Source organism: Procambarus clarkii, chromosome 54 (assembly GCF_040958095.1).
Source record: "Procambarus clarkii isolate CNS0578487 chromosome 54, FALCON_Pclarkii_2.0, whole genome shotgun sequence".
NCBI lineage: Eukaryota > Metazoa > Arthropoda > Malacostraca > Decapoda > Cambaridae > Procambarus > Procambarus clarkii.
The window spans coordinates 22,751,000-22,769,269 of NC_091203.1; the positions used below are offsets into that span (position 1 = coordinate 22,751,000).

At 43.1% G+C, this 18,270-nt stretch overlaps 1 protein-coding gene across 1 annotated transcript in view; it reads right to left on the reverse strand.

Annotated features, from left to right (window-relative positions):
* Positions 1–17,892, reverse strand: part of LOC123771258 (ATP-dependent chromatin assembly factor large subunit) — a 66,745-nt gene extending 48,853 nt beyond the window's left edge. Inside the window, exons 1-6 of the mRNA XM_069305185.1 lie at positions 17,217–17,892; positions 14,058–14,193; positions 6,386–6,538; positions 5,850–6,164; positions 3,457–3,576; positions 122–375 (exon numbers count right to left, since the gene is read on the reverse strand). Coding sequence (XP_069161286.1) covers positions 122–375; positions 3,457–3,576; positions 5,850–6,164; positions 6,386–6,538; positions 14,058–14,193; positions 17,217–17,329 — 1,091 coding nt within the window. The 5' untranslated portion in view covers positions 17,330–17,892. The remainder of the gene's footprint in view (positions 1–121; positions 376–3,456; positions 3,577–5,849; positions 6,165–6,385; positions 6,539–14,057; positions 14,194–17,216) is intronic.
* Positions 17,893–18,270: the final 378 nt, after the last annotated feature.

Sequence of the window (18,270 nt, forward strand, 5' to 3'; positions counted from 1 at the left end):
TCTTACATCTCTAGTATGTAATTTTCATATAGAAATATCTATCATGGAGTAACTCATGGGGGTGGGAAAATCTAATTTTTTGTAACGAAATTAACCAGCCAACTAAAACAACAGAACATACATTTTTTTGCGTGCCTCCTTCTCGTCTGTCATTAACGGCCGACCTCGCTTCTTAATGTCCAAGTCTGGATTCTTCTCGCGAGCTTCCTTCCTTTCTCGCCGCCTTTTCTCAGCAGCCAGCTTCTTGACCTCTTTTTCAGGATTCAAGTTAACGGGCATTTTCTTGCACCGTGTTTCTTGGAACTTGGGAGGTTTCCCAAGGAATATGTCTGAATATTGAACGTTGGCCAGGTCATATCTCCTTGCAATCTTGTCCTGTAATTATCAGAAAAGTTAAACCTCTTAGTACAGTATATAAAAATATACCCCCCCCGTGTAATTTCAGAAGCTATTATTTACAAACGCCCCTTAACCCTATGTAAATGTCTTTAATTTGCCATATAACGAATGAGTTCTGTATAAGGTATGTCTGGAAAAACCTGGGATAACACTGGGTACTGCCATTCTCTGAAGAGGGCTTACTAATTCCCATATTGTTATATTTTTATCCCCCCTTCCCATAGGTAAGGATGAGTAAAAACAAGCTTGTGCCCTTACACTGACGATGTTGGTATGGGTTGCCACCTTGGTGTCCTATTTGCTAATTTTTATATAAGTACCATAGAACAGATACTGTGGATATGTAGACAACATATTCCCGCAGGTGCCCGATACTGAGCACTTGCTGCGGCTTAAGGATGCACTCAAATGAAATTCAGTGCTAAGGTTCACTGACAAAATTGAAAGCGGAGGCAGACTACCTTTCCTAGATGTAACAATTTCGGAAAGGAATGGTGGCTTGAACACAGCAGTCTACATTATAGCAACCAACATAGAAATGTGCCTTAATTCTAAAAGTGAGTGCCCTGATAGCTATAAGCATAATGTTCTCAATACCCATGCCAATACACACAGCTCCAGTTGGAGGCAGGTAGACAAGGAAATTGGCAGAGTGAAGCAGGTCCTGATCAATAATGGCTACTCAAACACATGTCGAGGAAATCATCAAAAGAAAGGCGAGCCGCCATGCTACCTTTGATGAAACCCCCCAACAATACATTACCAGTCTCTCCTATTAAAACATTCTAAAGGAACCTCTTCTCCAAGGGCCACAAACAGAAGAGAGGTTCCTGAAGAACATTACTGATAGAAATGTGACCCACAATGACACCAACCAGATGATTCAACTAACAGTACACTATAAAAGCAAGAAGACTGCCGACTTGCTCATGGAAAACTCTCGTGACACTTGAATGAGACGAATGTCGTCTTTGCCTGCACACGTCCACTTGGGGACTGTCAGTCGCAACAAACTCAATATAAAGACAAGACATCATCATTTCTTTTGAGGCACCAAACAATGCACAACAGCAAGCCCTATCAAGGTACATACAGTCTCTTTACATAACCAGATCGTCACCAGAGATATCCTTAAAACAACACCAAAATAATTGACAGATACAGCAACAATTCACAAGACTGGACATTGGTGAGGCATTATACACCAAACAACCCAGTCATCTATCAACACACTACAGCTTCGCTCCTGTGCCAGGTAAGTCCACTATGGGCTCACCATAGCCCGTGCTACTTGCCCCGCTCCTGTGCCAGGTAAGTCCACTACGGGCTCACCGTAGCCCGTGCTACTTGCCCCGCTCCTGTGCCAGGTAAGTCCACTACGGGCTCACCGTAGCCCGTGCTACTTGCACCGCTCCTGTGCCAGGTAAGTCCACTTACGGGCTCACCATAGCCCATAGTATTTGCAACTTTTTGTTGTGAGGAGCCGAATCTAAAACAACAGCTTTGAAACAATTCGAACTCTGGATTCGATAATTTTAACAAGAATGAATGAAATGCATCTCTTAGTGTCAGGCCAAACAAAATAGTTAAAATTAACTTTACAGTTAATTTTTCAACTTCCTTCAACTTCAGTTAATTTTTCAATTGAGTGTAAGAAAAATAGAGGAGGAGGATTCATGCTAGAATCATTGATCTCGCCATTTGTCACATTCAATAATATATGCCTACAAGAAAGACTACAACTAAATTTTACTAACATGTGTTAATAGTGAATGACTCGGATTAACCACTGTACTCCGCACACCATAACATGGGGTAAAGGGGTGCATAAACCAGCATATCACGTTTATTAATATATCGTAAGATTCTATATTCCCGTGGATACACGGGGCTCACATTCTTATCCTAAAGTCTCCGGTAAACAAATGCCATCTTGAAAAAAATTGTCTGCATCCCTCCTGGCTGCGAGAACCTCGGAACACCCAAAGCAGCCAAGACTGCCACATGTAGCTGGAGCACACAGCACAGTTGCGAAAGTCAAGAGACACAGCACCATTTAATAATGATGAATAAAATAAACAACTGCAATTATTTCGCTTGATAGTGTCATATACGGGTCCGACACTTTTAAAAATTATGTACAAGGTTCAGATATCAGTGAATATAATGCTAGTTATGATGTTCACAGCAGCAGGCAGACATTCACAGCACACAACGGAGGTTTGTGAATCTACGCATCATGCAAAGTGACCTTTGTGTTCCTTTAGAAAATAATCTTGTAGGAAATTATTTATATTCATGATTTAGTGACAGGAATCTGATACTAATAGCAGTGTCTGAAGTACAAACTCTTAAACAATTGATAGTACAGAACAAGCTTAATAATAATTTTTAGAATATAAACGAATGACAATATGTCATCCAATTGGATGCAATACCAATATGCCATCCACTCACCTTACATAATTTACATCGTTCATGCAGTAACAATGCTGTCAATCTTATCTTGTGTGTTAGTAGCACAGTTTTCCAATCTTACCTAAACTACATTGTTAACACCCTTCCTCTTACAGCTTCCAGCACAGACAAATACACAATTATTCTCAACTTTTGACTGCAGATTCTTCACTTTAAAGACATAACACTAACCTATACAAATGTGTCAACAAAATCTAACGAAGTATAGGTTATCTTGAGATGATTTCGGGGCTTTAGTGTCCCCGTGGCCCGGTCCTCGACCAGGCCTCCACCCCCAGGAAGCAGCCCGTGACAGCTGACTAACTCCCAGGTGCCTATTTTACTGCTAGGTAACAGGGGCATAGGGTGAAAGAAACTCTGCCCATTGTTTCTCGCCAGCGCCTGGGATCGAACCCAGGACCACAGGATCACAAGTCCAGCGTGCTGTCTGCTCGGCTCCCATAGTAAGTTCTTACTATGGGAGCCGCTACCTACCTACTACTTGCTTACTCCCAAGTAAGTTCCAATCTGCAGAACAAGTAGCCTGTGAAACCAAAGAACCTTGACTCGCCATTAGCGCATATACTGTACAACTCTTACCTTAATAACCCAAAACCCAGATGGAGAAAGCTGCACACACTGTTTGAGGAACAGCTTACACTTTTCTCGGGTGAAAGTACTCTTCATACGCCGTATCTGCTCCCAAGTAACGATATGTTTCTGGAAGAAAAAATTGACTTAATCATAAATATATATATATCATAATTCCCCTTGTCAGGGACAGGAAGACGGTATATATACTGTATACTATATATATCCTATACTGTATATACTGTATACATATTTTAGGCCTGTATCGCGGTCCACCCCTAGGTTGAATTACTAACCTTCCCCACAGTATGCAACCCTACAAAGAGTTTCCTAGCTCCCAGGTACCAATTTATTGCTAGGTGAATAAAGGCATTAGGTGAAAGGAAACGTACCCGTCCCACACGGGAATCGAACCTGGAATCCCAGATTGTAAGTTAGAGACAAAAGCTAACAATAAAATGTATGACATGTAATTTTTTAACAATACAAAAGTCAATAGCTAATTTTGCCATTAAATGGGGGTAAGGAAGCATTTGTCCAGATAAAACTTCAAGATTAATATATACAAAATATATTTAAAGTGACACTGATCAATTCACACTGCAGTAATTTCCAAATACAGTAGCATCAACTTCCCGCAGGCCCACATATACCTGGTTGATGGGGTTCTGGGAGTTCTTCTACTCCCCAAGCCCGGCCCGAGGCCAGGCTTGACTTGTGAGAGTTTGGTCCACCAGGCTGTTGCTTGGAGCGGTCCGCAGGCCCACATATACCTGGTTGATGGGGCTCTGGGAGTTCTTCTACTGCCCAAGCCCAGCCCGAGGCCAGGCTTGACTTGTGAGAGTTTGGTCCACCAGGCTGTTGCTTGGAGCGGCCCGCAGGCCCACATATACCTGGTTGATGGGGTTCTGGGAGTTCTTCTACCCCCCAAGCCCGGCCCGAGGCCAGGCTTGACTTGTGAGAGTTTGGTCCACCAGGCTGTTGCTTGGAGCGGCCCGCAGGCCCACATATACCTGGTTAATGGGGTTCTGGGAGTTCTTCTACCCCCCAAGCCCGGCCCGAGGCCAGGCTTGACTTGTGAGAGTTTGGTCCACCAGGCTGTTGCTTGGAGCGGCCCGCAGGCCCACATATACCTGGTTGATGGGGCTCTGGGAGTTCTTCTACCCCCCAAGCCCGGCCCGAGGCCAGGCTTGACTTGTGAGAGTTTGGTCCACCAGGCTGTTGCTTGGAGCGGCCCGCAGGCCCACATATACCTGGTTGATGGGGCTCTGGGAGTTCTTCTACCCCCCAAGCCCGGCCCGAGGCCAGGCTTGACTTGTGAGAGTTTGGTCCACCAGGCTGTTGCTTGGAGCGGCCCGCAGGCCCACATATACCTGGTTAATGGGGTTCTGGGAGTTCTTCTACCCCCCAAGCCCGGCCCGAGGCCAGGCTTGACTTGTGAGAGTTTGGTCCACCAGGCTGTTGCTTGGAGCGGCCCGCAGGCCCACATATACCTGGTTGATGGGGTTCTGGGAGTTCTTCTACCCCCCAAGCCCGGCCCGAGGCCAGGCTTGACTTGTGAGAGTTTGGTCCACCAGACTGTTGCTTGGAGCGGCCCGCAGGCCCACATATACCTGGTTGATGGGATTCTGGGAGTTCTTCTACTGCCCAAGCCCGGCCCGAGGCCAGGCTTGACTTGTGAGAGTTTGGTCCACCAGACTGTTGCTTGGAGCGGCCCGCAGGCCCACATATACCTGCTTGATGGGGTTCTGTGAGTTGTTCTACTGCCCAAGCCCGGCCCGAGGCCAGGCTTGACTTGTGAGAGTTTGGTCCACCAGGCTGTTGCTTGGAGCAGCCCGCAGGCCCACATACCCACCACAGCCCGGTTGGTCCGACACTCCTTTGAGAAAACAGGCTAGTTTTCTCTTGAAGATGTCCACGGTTGTTCTGGCAATATTTCTGATAGTCACTGGTAGGACGTTGAACAACTGCGGACCTCTGATGTTTATACAGTGTTCTCTGATTATGCCTATAGAACCTCTGCTCTTTAATGGTTCTATTCTGCATTTTCTTCCATATTGTTCACTCCAGTACGTGAGCATGTCTCCCCGAAATCTCCTGTCTTCCAGTGACGTGAGATTCAATTCACGCAGCCTTTCCTCGTAACTCATGAACTTAGTTATGGACAAGTCTAGTGGCATACCTCTGAACTTTCTCCAGCTTCATATTTGAAAAATAGAATGAACTGAGAGGCCAATTCAATCCACAGCTTTAAACGTAGATACGGCATTTGCAAGTAATCCAGGGTATAATTGAATTAAGTGTTGTACCCTTAGAGCTAACCATTCTTACCAACAACCACAAACAGTATAGGTCACATTTGGTCAACCACTGATGCCACCTGACAACTACAAAACACATACCTTTACTTCCTTGTAGTCCCATGGTTCCTTTTCAATTACTTCATACTTGAAAGTAGCAAATGGAGGATAATTATTGTCACTATCTGCCTTCTTTGCTTCCTTCCTCTTTGGGGAGACCTCCTTGATGATTTGGATATCATCATCATCATCCACTTCCATACTTTCATTCTCTCCATTCATTTTGCTCTCGTGGTTATCTTGATTCTGCTTGGGCTCACCATTTTTCTCCGAGCTTTCGGAATCTTCATCAGAATCAGCAGTTTCTTCTTCATACTTGGCCACTTCTTCAGGCGAAGGGTGGATTATACGAGTTACCTAAACAGTAATCATCATTAATATTTGTGTAATGTGAGCAAATAGTGTTAATATCCTGAAATTTTAAATTTACTCAATTTTGAACCGATTCCACAAAGGTCCACATTACTGAAGACCAAACTCAAGAACTTTTACAGTACTATATAAAAATTACCGATACTTTCACAACCTACAAAAAATACATAACGTAACCAACACTGGACCAAGTTTAGTATCCATACCTTGCAATCATACCAGTGCTTCTTAACTATGGCCTCGACCTCCTCCCCGACAAAATACCGGTCACGGACGAAGTTGAAAACATCTTCACTCATGTCTATGTAGCGCCCACGGCGAGTCAAGGTAGCTATGTACAATATGGGCTTCCGAATTAGCTGTTGAATATAAATATATTATAAAACTTATATTGAATACAGTTAAGCATTTGGTAAAAATAACACAAATGTTTAAAAATATAACCTTTCTTGTTAATTGCCACCATTGTGAGAAGACAATTGTCTGCCCATACCCAGTCTTTCATGATTAATTACAGAACAAGAAAAACATGAAGAACAAGTTGGGTATGCATGATATTAACACAAACTAGGAAGACTTTGAAAGAGAAACTGACAACATGCCCATGCACATGGCCCCTGCTTCTGACTCAGGGAAGACAATATTCATAAAGAAATGTAATGTACCAGTAGCACGAGTGCTCAGTGTAATATAGAGAAAGAGTATGGATACAAGGGAGATACCAGCTATATCAGCAGATACAGCTCCTCTGCACTAAAGAGGTATTCGAGCTTTGGCAAAAAATTATCGACCAATTGCACTAACATCACACACGTAATAAACATTTTCGAGCGATCAAAAATCAAATTTCCAGTTTTATGGAAAATAACGGACTTCACAACCCAGGACAACATGGATATAGAGAGGAAAGTTCCTTTCTGTCACAGTTACTCAACCATTATGACAAAATCATAGAAGAGAAGCAAAATGCAGATGTTGTATACACAGACTTTACAAAAACATTTGACAAATGTGACCATGAAGTGATAGCCCATAAAATGAGATCAATAGGAATAACAAGTAAAGTGGAACGTTGGATCTTCAACTTACTATCAAACAGAATGCAAAGAGTAACAGTCAATCATAAGATCGACGATATGCTACCTTAAATACGACCCATTACTGGCTCTTGAATATATTCGTCCATATATTTGGCTTTCCATAAACTGTGGCGAGAGTACACAGTAGGCGAGCAAAAAGGGGCAGTTGTGTGGCGGCGCTCATGTATTATGGGAGTGTTGGTGGGAATAAATTGTGAGGTGGAGCATGCGTGTTTACCTGCCAGTGATCACTCATGAGATAATCACACACCGCCCATAAACCAGCCATAACCCGCCGCCCACCACACACCCAGAGGGGTCACTGGATGTCCCCCAGGCAGCAGCCTCTTTATCTTTACCACAACCCATTCTGGTTTGCTTACACCACTGCACCAGACACCTCCCCCTACACCACCGCACCAGACACCTCCCCCTACACCACCGCACCAGACACCTCCCCCTACACCACCGCACCAGACACCTCCCCCTGCACCACCGCACCAGACACCTCCCCCTACACCACCGCACCAGACACCTCCCCCTACACCACCGCACCAGACACCTCCCCCTACACCACTGTACCAGACAGTCTAAGTGCAGTGAAAAGCTCTGTATCCCTAAGCACAGTCCTTGTACCACTGCTATTTCTAATTCTTATCTCAGATATAGACAAAAATACTAGTATAGTAATAGCTTCATATCATCATTTGCAGATGATACAAAAATCAGAATGAAAACTTATGCTGTAGAAGGCACTGAAACACTACAAGATAGTATTAAGTCTTCGAATGGGCAACTGAAAATAATATTTAACCCTTAAACTACTCAGCATAAGGGGGGCAGGAAAGCAAAAAATATTTGAATTATGTAAAAATGACTTAAAAATGTTAAACAAATCTCCAACTTATTGGCTTCAGCGTCGTGAAACTTTCGTCAAAATATTTTCAGAAATTGATTTTAGATGAATGTTTAAAAAAATAATAATGTCTTGTTGATAAGAACAGCTGATGGATAATGCAATAATAGATGTAAGCATCTGTCCAATGCACAAAGAAGAAGAACAGTAGTGAGAAGTGTCCACATAGTGGACATACAGCTAATGCCTTTATAGCATTGCTGAGTAATACATAATAACACAAATAATAATGACTGTTATTATGATCTATTTTGTTATATATCACATATATACACATTGCCCAATGTTATTATCAGTTCCTTTCAACACTGTCCCCCAAAAAAAAATTAAGGGAAATTTGGTTTTTTTTTAGGTTTTTAGTTTTTTCTCTCCTTTGTGTATTATTTGAATTTGTTGTAACCTTTACATCCTGGAGCGTGCATACCCGTCCCTAACTATGTGAAGACATCCTGGAGCGTGCATACCCGTCCCTAACTATGTGAAGACATCCTGGAGCGTGCATACCCGTCCCTAACTATGTGAAGACATCCTGGAGCGTGCATACCCGTCCCTAACTATGTGAAGACATCCTGGAGCGTGCATACCCGTCCCTAACTATGTGAAGACATCCTGGAGCGTGCATACCCGTCCCTAACTATGTGAAGACATCCTGGAGCGTGCATACCCGTCCCTAACTATGTGAAGACATCCTGGAGCGTGCATACCCGTCCCTAACTATGTGAAGACATCCTGGAGCGTGCATACCCGTCCCTAACTATGTGAAGACATCCTGGAGCGTGCATACCCGTCCCTAACTATGTGAAGACATCCTGGAGCGTGCATACCCGTCCCAAACTATGTGAGGACATCCTGGAGCGTGCATACCCGTCCCTAACTATGTGAGGACATCCTGGAGCGTGCATACCCGTCCCTAACTATGTGAGGACATCCTGGAGCGTGCATACCCGTCCCTAACTATGTGAGGACATCCTGGAGCGTGCATACCCGTCCCTAACTATGTGAAGACATCCTGGAGCGTGCATACCCGTCCCTAACTATGTGAAGACATCCTGGAGCGTGCATACCCGTCCCTAACTATGTGAAGACATCCTGGAGCGTGCATACCCGTCCCTAACTATGTGAAGACATCCTGGAGCGTGCATACCCGTCCCTAACTATGTGAAGACATCCTGGAGCGTGCATACCCGTCCCTAACTATGTGAAGACATCCTGGAGCGTGCATAGCCGTCCCTAACTATGTGAAGACATCCTGGAGCGTGCATAGCCGTCCCTAACTATGTGAAGACATCCTGGAGCGTGCATACCCGTCCCTAACTATGTGAAGACATCCTGGAGCGTGCATACCCGTCCCTAACTATGTGAAGACATCCTGGAGCGTGCATACCCATCCCTAACTATGTGAAGACATCCTGGAGCGTGCATACCCGTCCCTAACTATGTGAAGACATCCTGGAGCGTGCATACCCGTCCCTAACTATGTGAAGACATCCTGGAGCGTGCATACCCGTCCCAAACTATGTGAAGACATCCTGGAGCGTGCATACTCGTCCCTAACTATGTGAAGACATCCTGGAGCGTGCATACCCGTCCCTAACTATGTGAAGACATCCTGGAGCGTGCATACCCGTCCCTAACTATGTGAAGACATCCTGGAGCGTGCATACCCGTCCCTAACTATGTGAAGACATCCTGGAGCGTGCATACCCGTCCCTAACTATGTGAAGACATCCTGGAGCGTGCATACCCGTCCCTAACTATGTGAAGACATCCTGGAGCGTGCATACCCGTCCCTAACTATGTGAAGACATCCTGGAGCGTGCATACCCGTCCCTAACTATGTGAAGACATCCTGGAGCGTGCATACCCGTCCCTAACTATGTGAAGACATCCTGGAGCGTGCATACCCGTCCCTAACTATGTGAAGACATCCTGGAGCGTGCATACCCGTCCCTAACTATGTGAAGACATCCTGGAGCGTGCATACCCGTCCCAAACTATGTGAAGACATCCTGGAGCGTGCATACTCGTCCCTAACTATGTGAAGACATCCTGGAGCGTGCATACCCGTCCCTAACTATGTGAAGACATCCTGGAGCGTGCATACCCGTCCCTAACTATGTGAAGACATCCTGGAGCGTGCATACCCGTCCCTAACTATGTGAAGACATCCTGGAGTGTGCATACCCGTCCCTAACTATGTGAAGACATCCTGGAGCGTGCATACCCGTCCCTAACTATGTGAAGACATCCTGGAGCGTGCATACCCGTCCCTAACTATGTGAAGACATCCTGGAGCGTGCATACCCGTCCCTAACTATGTGAAGACATCCTGGAGCGTGCATACCCGTCCCTAACTATGTGAAGACATCCTGGAGCGTGCATACCCGTCCCTAACTATGTGAAGACAGAATTAAATTGGTCAACAAATAAATCGGTTACAACTCTCAGAACTTGGCACTTTTGAAGTTTTGGGAACTGATTTTTTCACAGGTTTCAAACTCTATTTCCCTTGTTTTTTTAGGTTGTTTTGATGATTTGGGGGACCAGATTAGGGCTTTTTTTACTTGTATAAAGTATACCCTAAATGCAATTGACGATCACAAAACACTGATCATTTTTATGCGGAAAATCCAGAGAAATGTGAAAGGAAGTGAATGTTTCGGCCTGATTAAAGTCACTGTCAATACATAGACTGACTAGAGGAAAGAGAGGGAGGGTACAGGCCAACACCTGGAACCTGACCAACCCATCTCTAGGGGAAAAAAAATAACCAGAAACAGGTATAGCTTAGCTTAGAATAGTCAAAGAGGATTAAGCAGTCAGAAAATAAGGATGGAAGATTAAAGAAAAACCTCATGAACACACAATATATGAATATAAAATTGTAATGAAACATTGTAAGCCCCCCCTTTCAGTTTTTTCTTAAACTGTTGTGCAATATTATAACTTAAAAATGGATCAAGGTTTGTATACCCTAAATATATCACCTAAATCATAATTATTTTGAGTATCCCTATATTTAGTTCTTTGGGGGTTATTTTTTCTTGACTTTCACATATTCGAGTACAAATGCCAAACAACGTTTATTAAAACATACAAGTAAGTTCATGAATTAGAACTGCCTTATTCATTGTCGATAACTTCAACTTCAATTACATCTAACTAGAATTTCACTTACTTCAGTATCTAAAAATCTAGTTTCTGACTAATTCTCACCATTTTTACATATAGTGTGCACAGCTGTCTGTTCTACAATCCCTATAGAATTGACTTTTCATAAACTCTAAATGTTTGGAGTTATAAATTTCTGTTGTCTAAATTTATGCATATTTCACAAATGCCATAGACAAATTTTTTTACAGTAAACTATACTGAAAACCTATATCCTAAATAAATGAAAATGAAGATCATATGTTATTCTGAGAGCATAACAGCACCAAATGAACAGTTGGTGATATTTTATATTTTTGCAGCCGATTTCAAAATCTGAAGTTTTCAATGTTCAATTTTATAATTATTTTTTACTCTCTTGTTTTTCAAGTTACACTGGAATCATCTAGACAAAGTTGGAGCATTTCCCTAGTAGATTATGCACAAAACATTTGAAAGTTTCAGAAAATTTAAAAAACTGAGCTCAAAGTCACACTTCATATGACGTTTTGCGCAGTTTAGGGGTTATCTTGAGGTTATCTTGAGATGATTTCGGGGCTTTAGTGTCCCCGCGGCCCGGTCCTAGACCAGGCCTCCACCCCCAGGAAGCAGCCCGTGACAGCTGACTAACTCCCAGGTACCTATTTACTGCTAGGTAACAGGGGCATTCAGGGTGAAAGAAACTTTGCCCATTTGTTTCTGCCTCGTGCGGGAATCGAACCCGCGCCACAGAATTACGAATCCTGCGCGCTATCCACCAGGCTACGAGGCCCCTGTAGTTAACGATGATAAGTCCCAGAAACTTAGATATGATGGAAACGAGGAACTTAAACGAAATACAGGGTACAGGACACAATCAGACCTGCTCATAGAAGGAAACCAACATGTAAAAGCTCTGAGAATTATGATGTCTGACAACCTGACATTTAGTGAACATAACCGAGCAAATATAGCAGCGGTCGGGAAAATTATAGGATGGATTATGAGAACGTTCAAATCCAGAGATCCCAAAGCAATGCTAAAACATACTATTAAATCACGGGTGTTGTCCCGTCCTGAGTACTGCTCAGTACTCACTTCCCCTTTCAAAGCAGGAGAGATCTCTGAATTCGAGGGAATAGAGAGAGCACGCACAGAGGCGATAAAAGATCTAAATTACTGGGACCATCTCAAAGCTCTCAAAATGTACTCTCTGGAAAAAGACAAGAAAGTTATCAAATCATACATACAGTACTGCACATGCCAGATACATGTTCCCTCCCCTTTGACTTTCACACTTCCTCTCTCTAACGAGTTTGTTGGTTTACTTTCGTGTACCATCTCACCGAATTCCCGATCCCTATCGCCATGTAGAATTTCTATTCTTATCTAAATGTTTCGTTTCAGCAAGATTCAGTTTCATCTTCTCTGTCTTCCTTACAAAGGTCTCGTCTTAATGACCATTATTTCCCATCCTCATTATTTTACAACTTCTTGGCATTCCTAAGCACTTCTGTCATTTGCTTCACTCCATTCAATGCCACCCTTAAAGGTTGAGTCTTACACTTTCCTATTCTCCAAAAATCACTGACATTTTCTTTCATTGGCAGGTCTTCCCCTAAACCTACTATTTCCTAAAATGATTTTTTTCCTCTTTAGATGCTCTGACCACCCTACATGGTACAGTATCTCCTTTTCCAAACATCCAAAAATTATTATAGACTTACTTCTGTCTACAGTGTTCAGTATCAATTTACTGCTAATAATCAGCTCTTTTTTTTTTTAACTGCTTGTCTGATGTCAGATCCTGACTTCTCATTTTTGTTCCCGGCTTCCAAACATACTTCTTTGAGTGTCTCTTTCTCTTTTACAACTTGTGCATGTTTTTTTTTCATTTCCTCTTTGCATTTATCCAAATCTAGTAACTTCTTTCATTTGAGTTGCCCATGGATTTTCTTTTAAGAAATACCTTGCCTTACTTTATCCTTTCACTGCTCTGTACAGTTTCTCTTAATTCTTGTCCATATCTTTTTCTTTATTTCTTCAAATTCCTTCCTTGTCCATCTCCAAGTCTCATATTCTTTCTCTAGTTCCTTGATTTGTCCTTCCTGGGGAACCAATCTCAGAGGATTCTGACAAACCCCTAGCCTAGCCTGATATTTCAATTAGGCTTATTAGTAATTGATGGGGGAACTAACATTAGTTAGTCGAGTGTAGATCATCAATTGTCCGAGTTGCGGTCTTCTGGACTGTGTCAGCAAGTAGTGTGTGTGTATACCTGACTCCGGGCCGTGTCAGTAGTTATTCCCCACATTCAGATAGAGGCTGCAGACCATATTTTGAATTGCAAGTGTAGGAAAAGCAGACATTCCTCCACCGTTTTGTTGGGCCGAGTCAGCACTAGGGGTGAGTGACAATTGGTGTCACTGGGTGGTGGGGGTGTGAGGATGGAGAGCCCAGATGCCCGTCTAGTGACCCGTGCCACTTGGGGTACGACCAAGTGTTGCAACAGCCACACCAAACCTCCCACCCTCCCCAATCCCCCATTTGTGACAAATCTCTCGTCTTTCCCTTTATACCTTACAATTTTCCACAAAGTTATTCCAGTACAGTAATTGAATTTTTATGTCTAATTTGAACACAAAGAGCTTCTTGTATTTGAATACAAAGGGCTCTACAAAATAAAGTTAAAAAAGTTAACTAAATATTATGTAATTCTTTGACAAGCCCCCCAAAGAATTACAAGGAACTTGCCTGAGGAACATTAGCAAGGCACTTTCTGGCTCTTCCTTCACTTTCAGTGGCTTCAGCATAGGTGAGGTTGGGACGGCTGGTCAGCTCACACGTCCACACCATGGCATTACACAGTACTAACCGCTCCCAATATTCACTGCAAAACCAAAAATAAACATTAGTCGCAAGAAATTTGTTTAAAATCATTCTCGAAGTAAAACCTGATCTGTACAACTCCTTCCTATTCCTACCTTTTTTTTTTTTTACATTGTTTCTTGACTTTATTTTGTATCCTTGTATACACTTTTTTTATTGATACTAAATACACTAATACCCATATTTCACCCTAGTACTCTTTTCCTTGTATATAAGGTACCATAATGCAGGCGATGAGTCACAATAACATGGCTTAAGTATGTTGACCAGACCACACACTAGAAGGTGAAGGGACGACGACGTTTCGGTCCATCCTGGACCATTCTCAAGTCGATTGTGATGAAGTAGAGACAGGCAATAAATTGGACAGGCAATTTATCGCCTGTCTCTACTTCCTTATCACAATCGACTTGAGAATGGTCCAGGATGGACCAAAACGTCGTCGTCCCTTCACCTTCTAGTGTGTGGTCTGGTCAACAAGGTAGAATAATGTCCTTAGCCAGTTCATCTGGCATCTCACCCTTTTAACATGCCATCAAGACATACAAACATCAGATTGGGGGTTTGCTGTGTTGTCTACTACTGTATATTCTCTACTCTCATGAAAATCCTAGTGTCGTCTGCAGTAACAGGCAAGTTAAATTATCATTATTATTGCTGTTATTGTGTTCAGTCTTTTGTGAAAAACATTAGAAAGTTTCCTTTTGCAAACAGAGTGGTAGACGGTTGGAACAAGCTAAGTCAGAAAGGTGGTTGAGGTCAAAACCATCAGCAGTTTCAAAGCGTTATACGACAAAGAGTACTGGGAAGATGGGACACCACGAACGTAGCTCTCATCCTGTAACTACACTTAGGTACAGTAATTACTTTATTTTTGTCCCTGGAGAGGGGAGGGGTGCCTTTCTTGTCATAGTCCACATCTATATTTTTCACTAATCTACATACATTATATTTTCTTCATTGCTCTACACTTTTCCTTTTGATAGCAAGTGTGAATTATATAAACCAGTGTGTAGTGATTTGACTAATGAGACTTGTCGTTACAAAGCTAATCTAATCCATTATTACAACAAAAGACGCGGCATTGCCATTTTGCACATTCCACCAAAGTGAGGGGGTAGAGGAATACTTTTCCTCGACTGTACTTACGGTAACCTCTTGATCGAAAGCACGTACAGTACCAGTATGCAGTGACGGACCACCAGTAAATCAGTTTTTGTACTATTAATTTTATAGTCCAGAAATAAATCTAGCTAAAACCCAAACTTAAATATTCCTTGGCCTAGTATAACACATATACATGTACTATATTAGTTCTAAGATAGCATGTATCAAGCCTAGGATTGCTAGCAGAGGTTAGGTCTTATATGTATGTTGCCGAGAACGAGTTTCTGTTTTGTCCAAATTACGAAAGTTTGTCCAAAATTACGAAAGTCAACTTTGTGGTGGTCCATCACTACATATTAGTACTTTGTGGTGGTCCATCACTACATATTGGTACTTTGTGGTGGTCCATCACTACATATTGGTACTTTGTGGTGGTCCACCACTACATATTGGTACTTTGTGATGGTCCACCACTACATATTGGTACTTTGTGGTGGTCCATCACTACATATTGGTACTTTGTGGTGGTCCATCACTACATATTGGTACTTTGTGGTGGTCCATCACATGTTGCTACTTTGTGGTGGTCCATCACTACATATTGGTACTTTGTGGTGGTCCACCACTACATATTGGTACTTTGTGGTGGTCCACCACTACATATTGGTACTTTGTGGTGGTCCACCACTACATATTGGTACTTTGTGGTGGTCCACCACTACATATTGGTACTTTGTGGTGGTCCACCACTACATATTGGTACTTTGTGGTGGTCCATCACTACATATTGGTACTTTGTGGTGGTCCACCACTACATATTGGTACTTTGTGGTGGTCCACCACTACATATTGGTACTTTGTGGTGGTCCATCACTACATATTGGTACTTTCAACCAAATAGTTACTATAAGTACTATCATTTTAGGAGGTTGGGCTGTAAGTATGGTAAGGTTGGGGTTAGGTAAGGTTGGGGTTAGGTAAGGTTGGGTTGTGTTAGGTAAGGTTCGGTTGTGTTAGGTAAGGTTCGGTTGTGTTAGGTAAGGTTGGGTTGTGTTAAGGTTGGGTTGTGTTAGGTAAGGTTGGGTTGTGTTAGGTAAGGTTGGGTTGTGTTAGGCAAGGTTGGGTTGTGTTAGGTAAGGTTGGGGTTAGGTAAAGTTGGGTTGTGTTAGGTAAGGTTGGGTTGTGTTAGGTAAGGTTGGGTTGTGTTAGGCAAGGTTGGGTTGTGTTAGGTAAGGTTGGGTTGTGTTAGGTAAGGTTGGGTTGTGTTAGGTAAGGTTGGGTTGTGTTAGGTAAGGTTGGGTTGTGTTAGGTAAGGTTGGGTTGTGTTAGGTAAAGTTGGGTTGTGTTAGGTAAAGTTGGGTTGTGTTAGGTAAGGTTGGGTTGTGTTAGGTAAGGTTGGGTTGTGTTAGGCAAGGTTGGGTTGTGTTAGGCAAGGTTGGGTTGTGTTAGGTAAGGTTAGGTAAGGTTAGGGTTAGGTAAGATTGGGGTTAGGTGAGGTTGGGTTAGGTGAGGTTGGGTTAGGTAAGGTTGGGTTAGGTGAGGTTGGGTTAGGTAAGGTTGGGTTAGGTAAGGTTGAGTTATGTAAGGCAGGGTTAGATAAACATGGGTAAGAATATGTTGGTTTAGGTTAAGGGTAAGGGATGGGTAAGAATAGCCTAGGCTAGATAAAGTTAGAATAGGTAAGATTAAGGTAAGGGTTTTAAAGTTAGTCCCTGGTGTATGCTGGGACTTCAACCCCTGCTTGGTGTGAACCTCAAGATAACCTCAAGATAACCCACTTGTTAACCTCAAGATAACCCGCTTGGTGTTAAGCTCAAGATAACCAGCTTGGTGTTAGGCTCAAGATAACCTCAAGATAACCAGCTTGGTGTTAAGCTCAAGATAACCTCAAGATAACCCGCTTGGTGTCCAACTTACTTATAATCGGTAAAGACCTCATTGGTGATATCACAGAAGAAGACTTTATCTGTGGGCTGAAGGCTGAGGGGCGGCTCATTCTTCACGAAGGCTTTCTTGTAGAGGAGCGGCATGATGGTGGTGGTGCTCTAGTGGTGGTGGTGCTCGGCCAGAGATGCTGGTGGTGGTGGTAGTGCTTGTCTCCCACACTGGTGGCATCAACCACGATCTTTTCCCACAAACACACAAGTCCAAGACGATCAGCTGTTTGCTTTCAGATTTCCCGCGTTTTAGCGCCCTCTACGGCAGCCACCAGCTCACACCGCAGCCTCTGCCTCCTGGGCCTCCTTCAGGTTGTTTCCTAAGAGCATCCCGAGCCAGAGGAAGGGTTTAATGAGAGCGAGAGCGACGTCTCCGCCAGCCACACAAAGCAACACTCTCAACAACTCAAGTCACCACCTTCGAACTCCAAACTTTCCCGGCAATTTCTTGACAAGGTTTTGAACAGCACTTTTCTCTCTCCTGGAGACTCCTGTGCCCTCCATAACGCACTATTTAGCTACAATAGGGATTCCTTGGCAATGGCTCGATAATGAAACTGGTATGAATGCCGTATATAAGGAAATATTGTTTAAAAACAGAAAGGGTAGGCGAGGGAACCAGATGTTTTGAGTGTGAGGAGGGGGCGGGGCTTGGGATAAAGCGGGCGCTGATTGGCTCTCAGCGTCCCACAAGCCCCGGACCACAATATCGTACATCCACCATGCGCTTCCCGCCAAATTTCGTAAACACGTGACTAGAGGATCACGTTTATACTATATATAATACAATAAAACACATGTTATATTTGTTTCCAAATCGGTAAAAAAAAAATGATATTGCCGATTGGATGAAAGCAATTACATTTATTTCAAAATTAATATAAATTACACTTATTCCCAAAATGTAGCCGAAGACAAATCCTATATTCTCAAGCCCTACCTTAACCAAAACAAAAAGATGCAATTACAAAAAGATGCTTTCCAAAACTCTAAGCCTCTGCAACAGTCACTGTCCTCTCCTCGCCAAGCAAGTA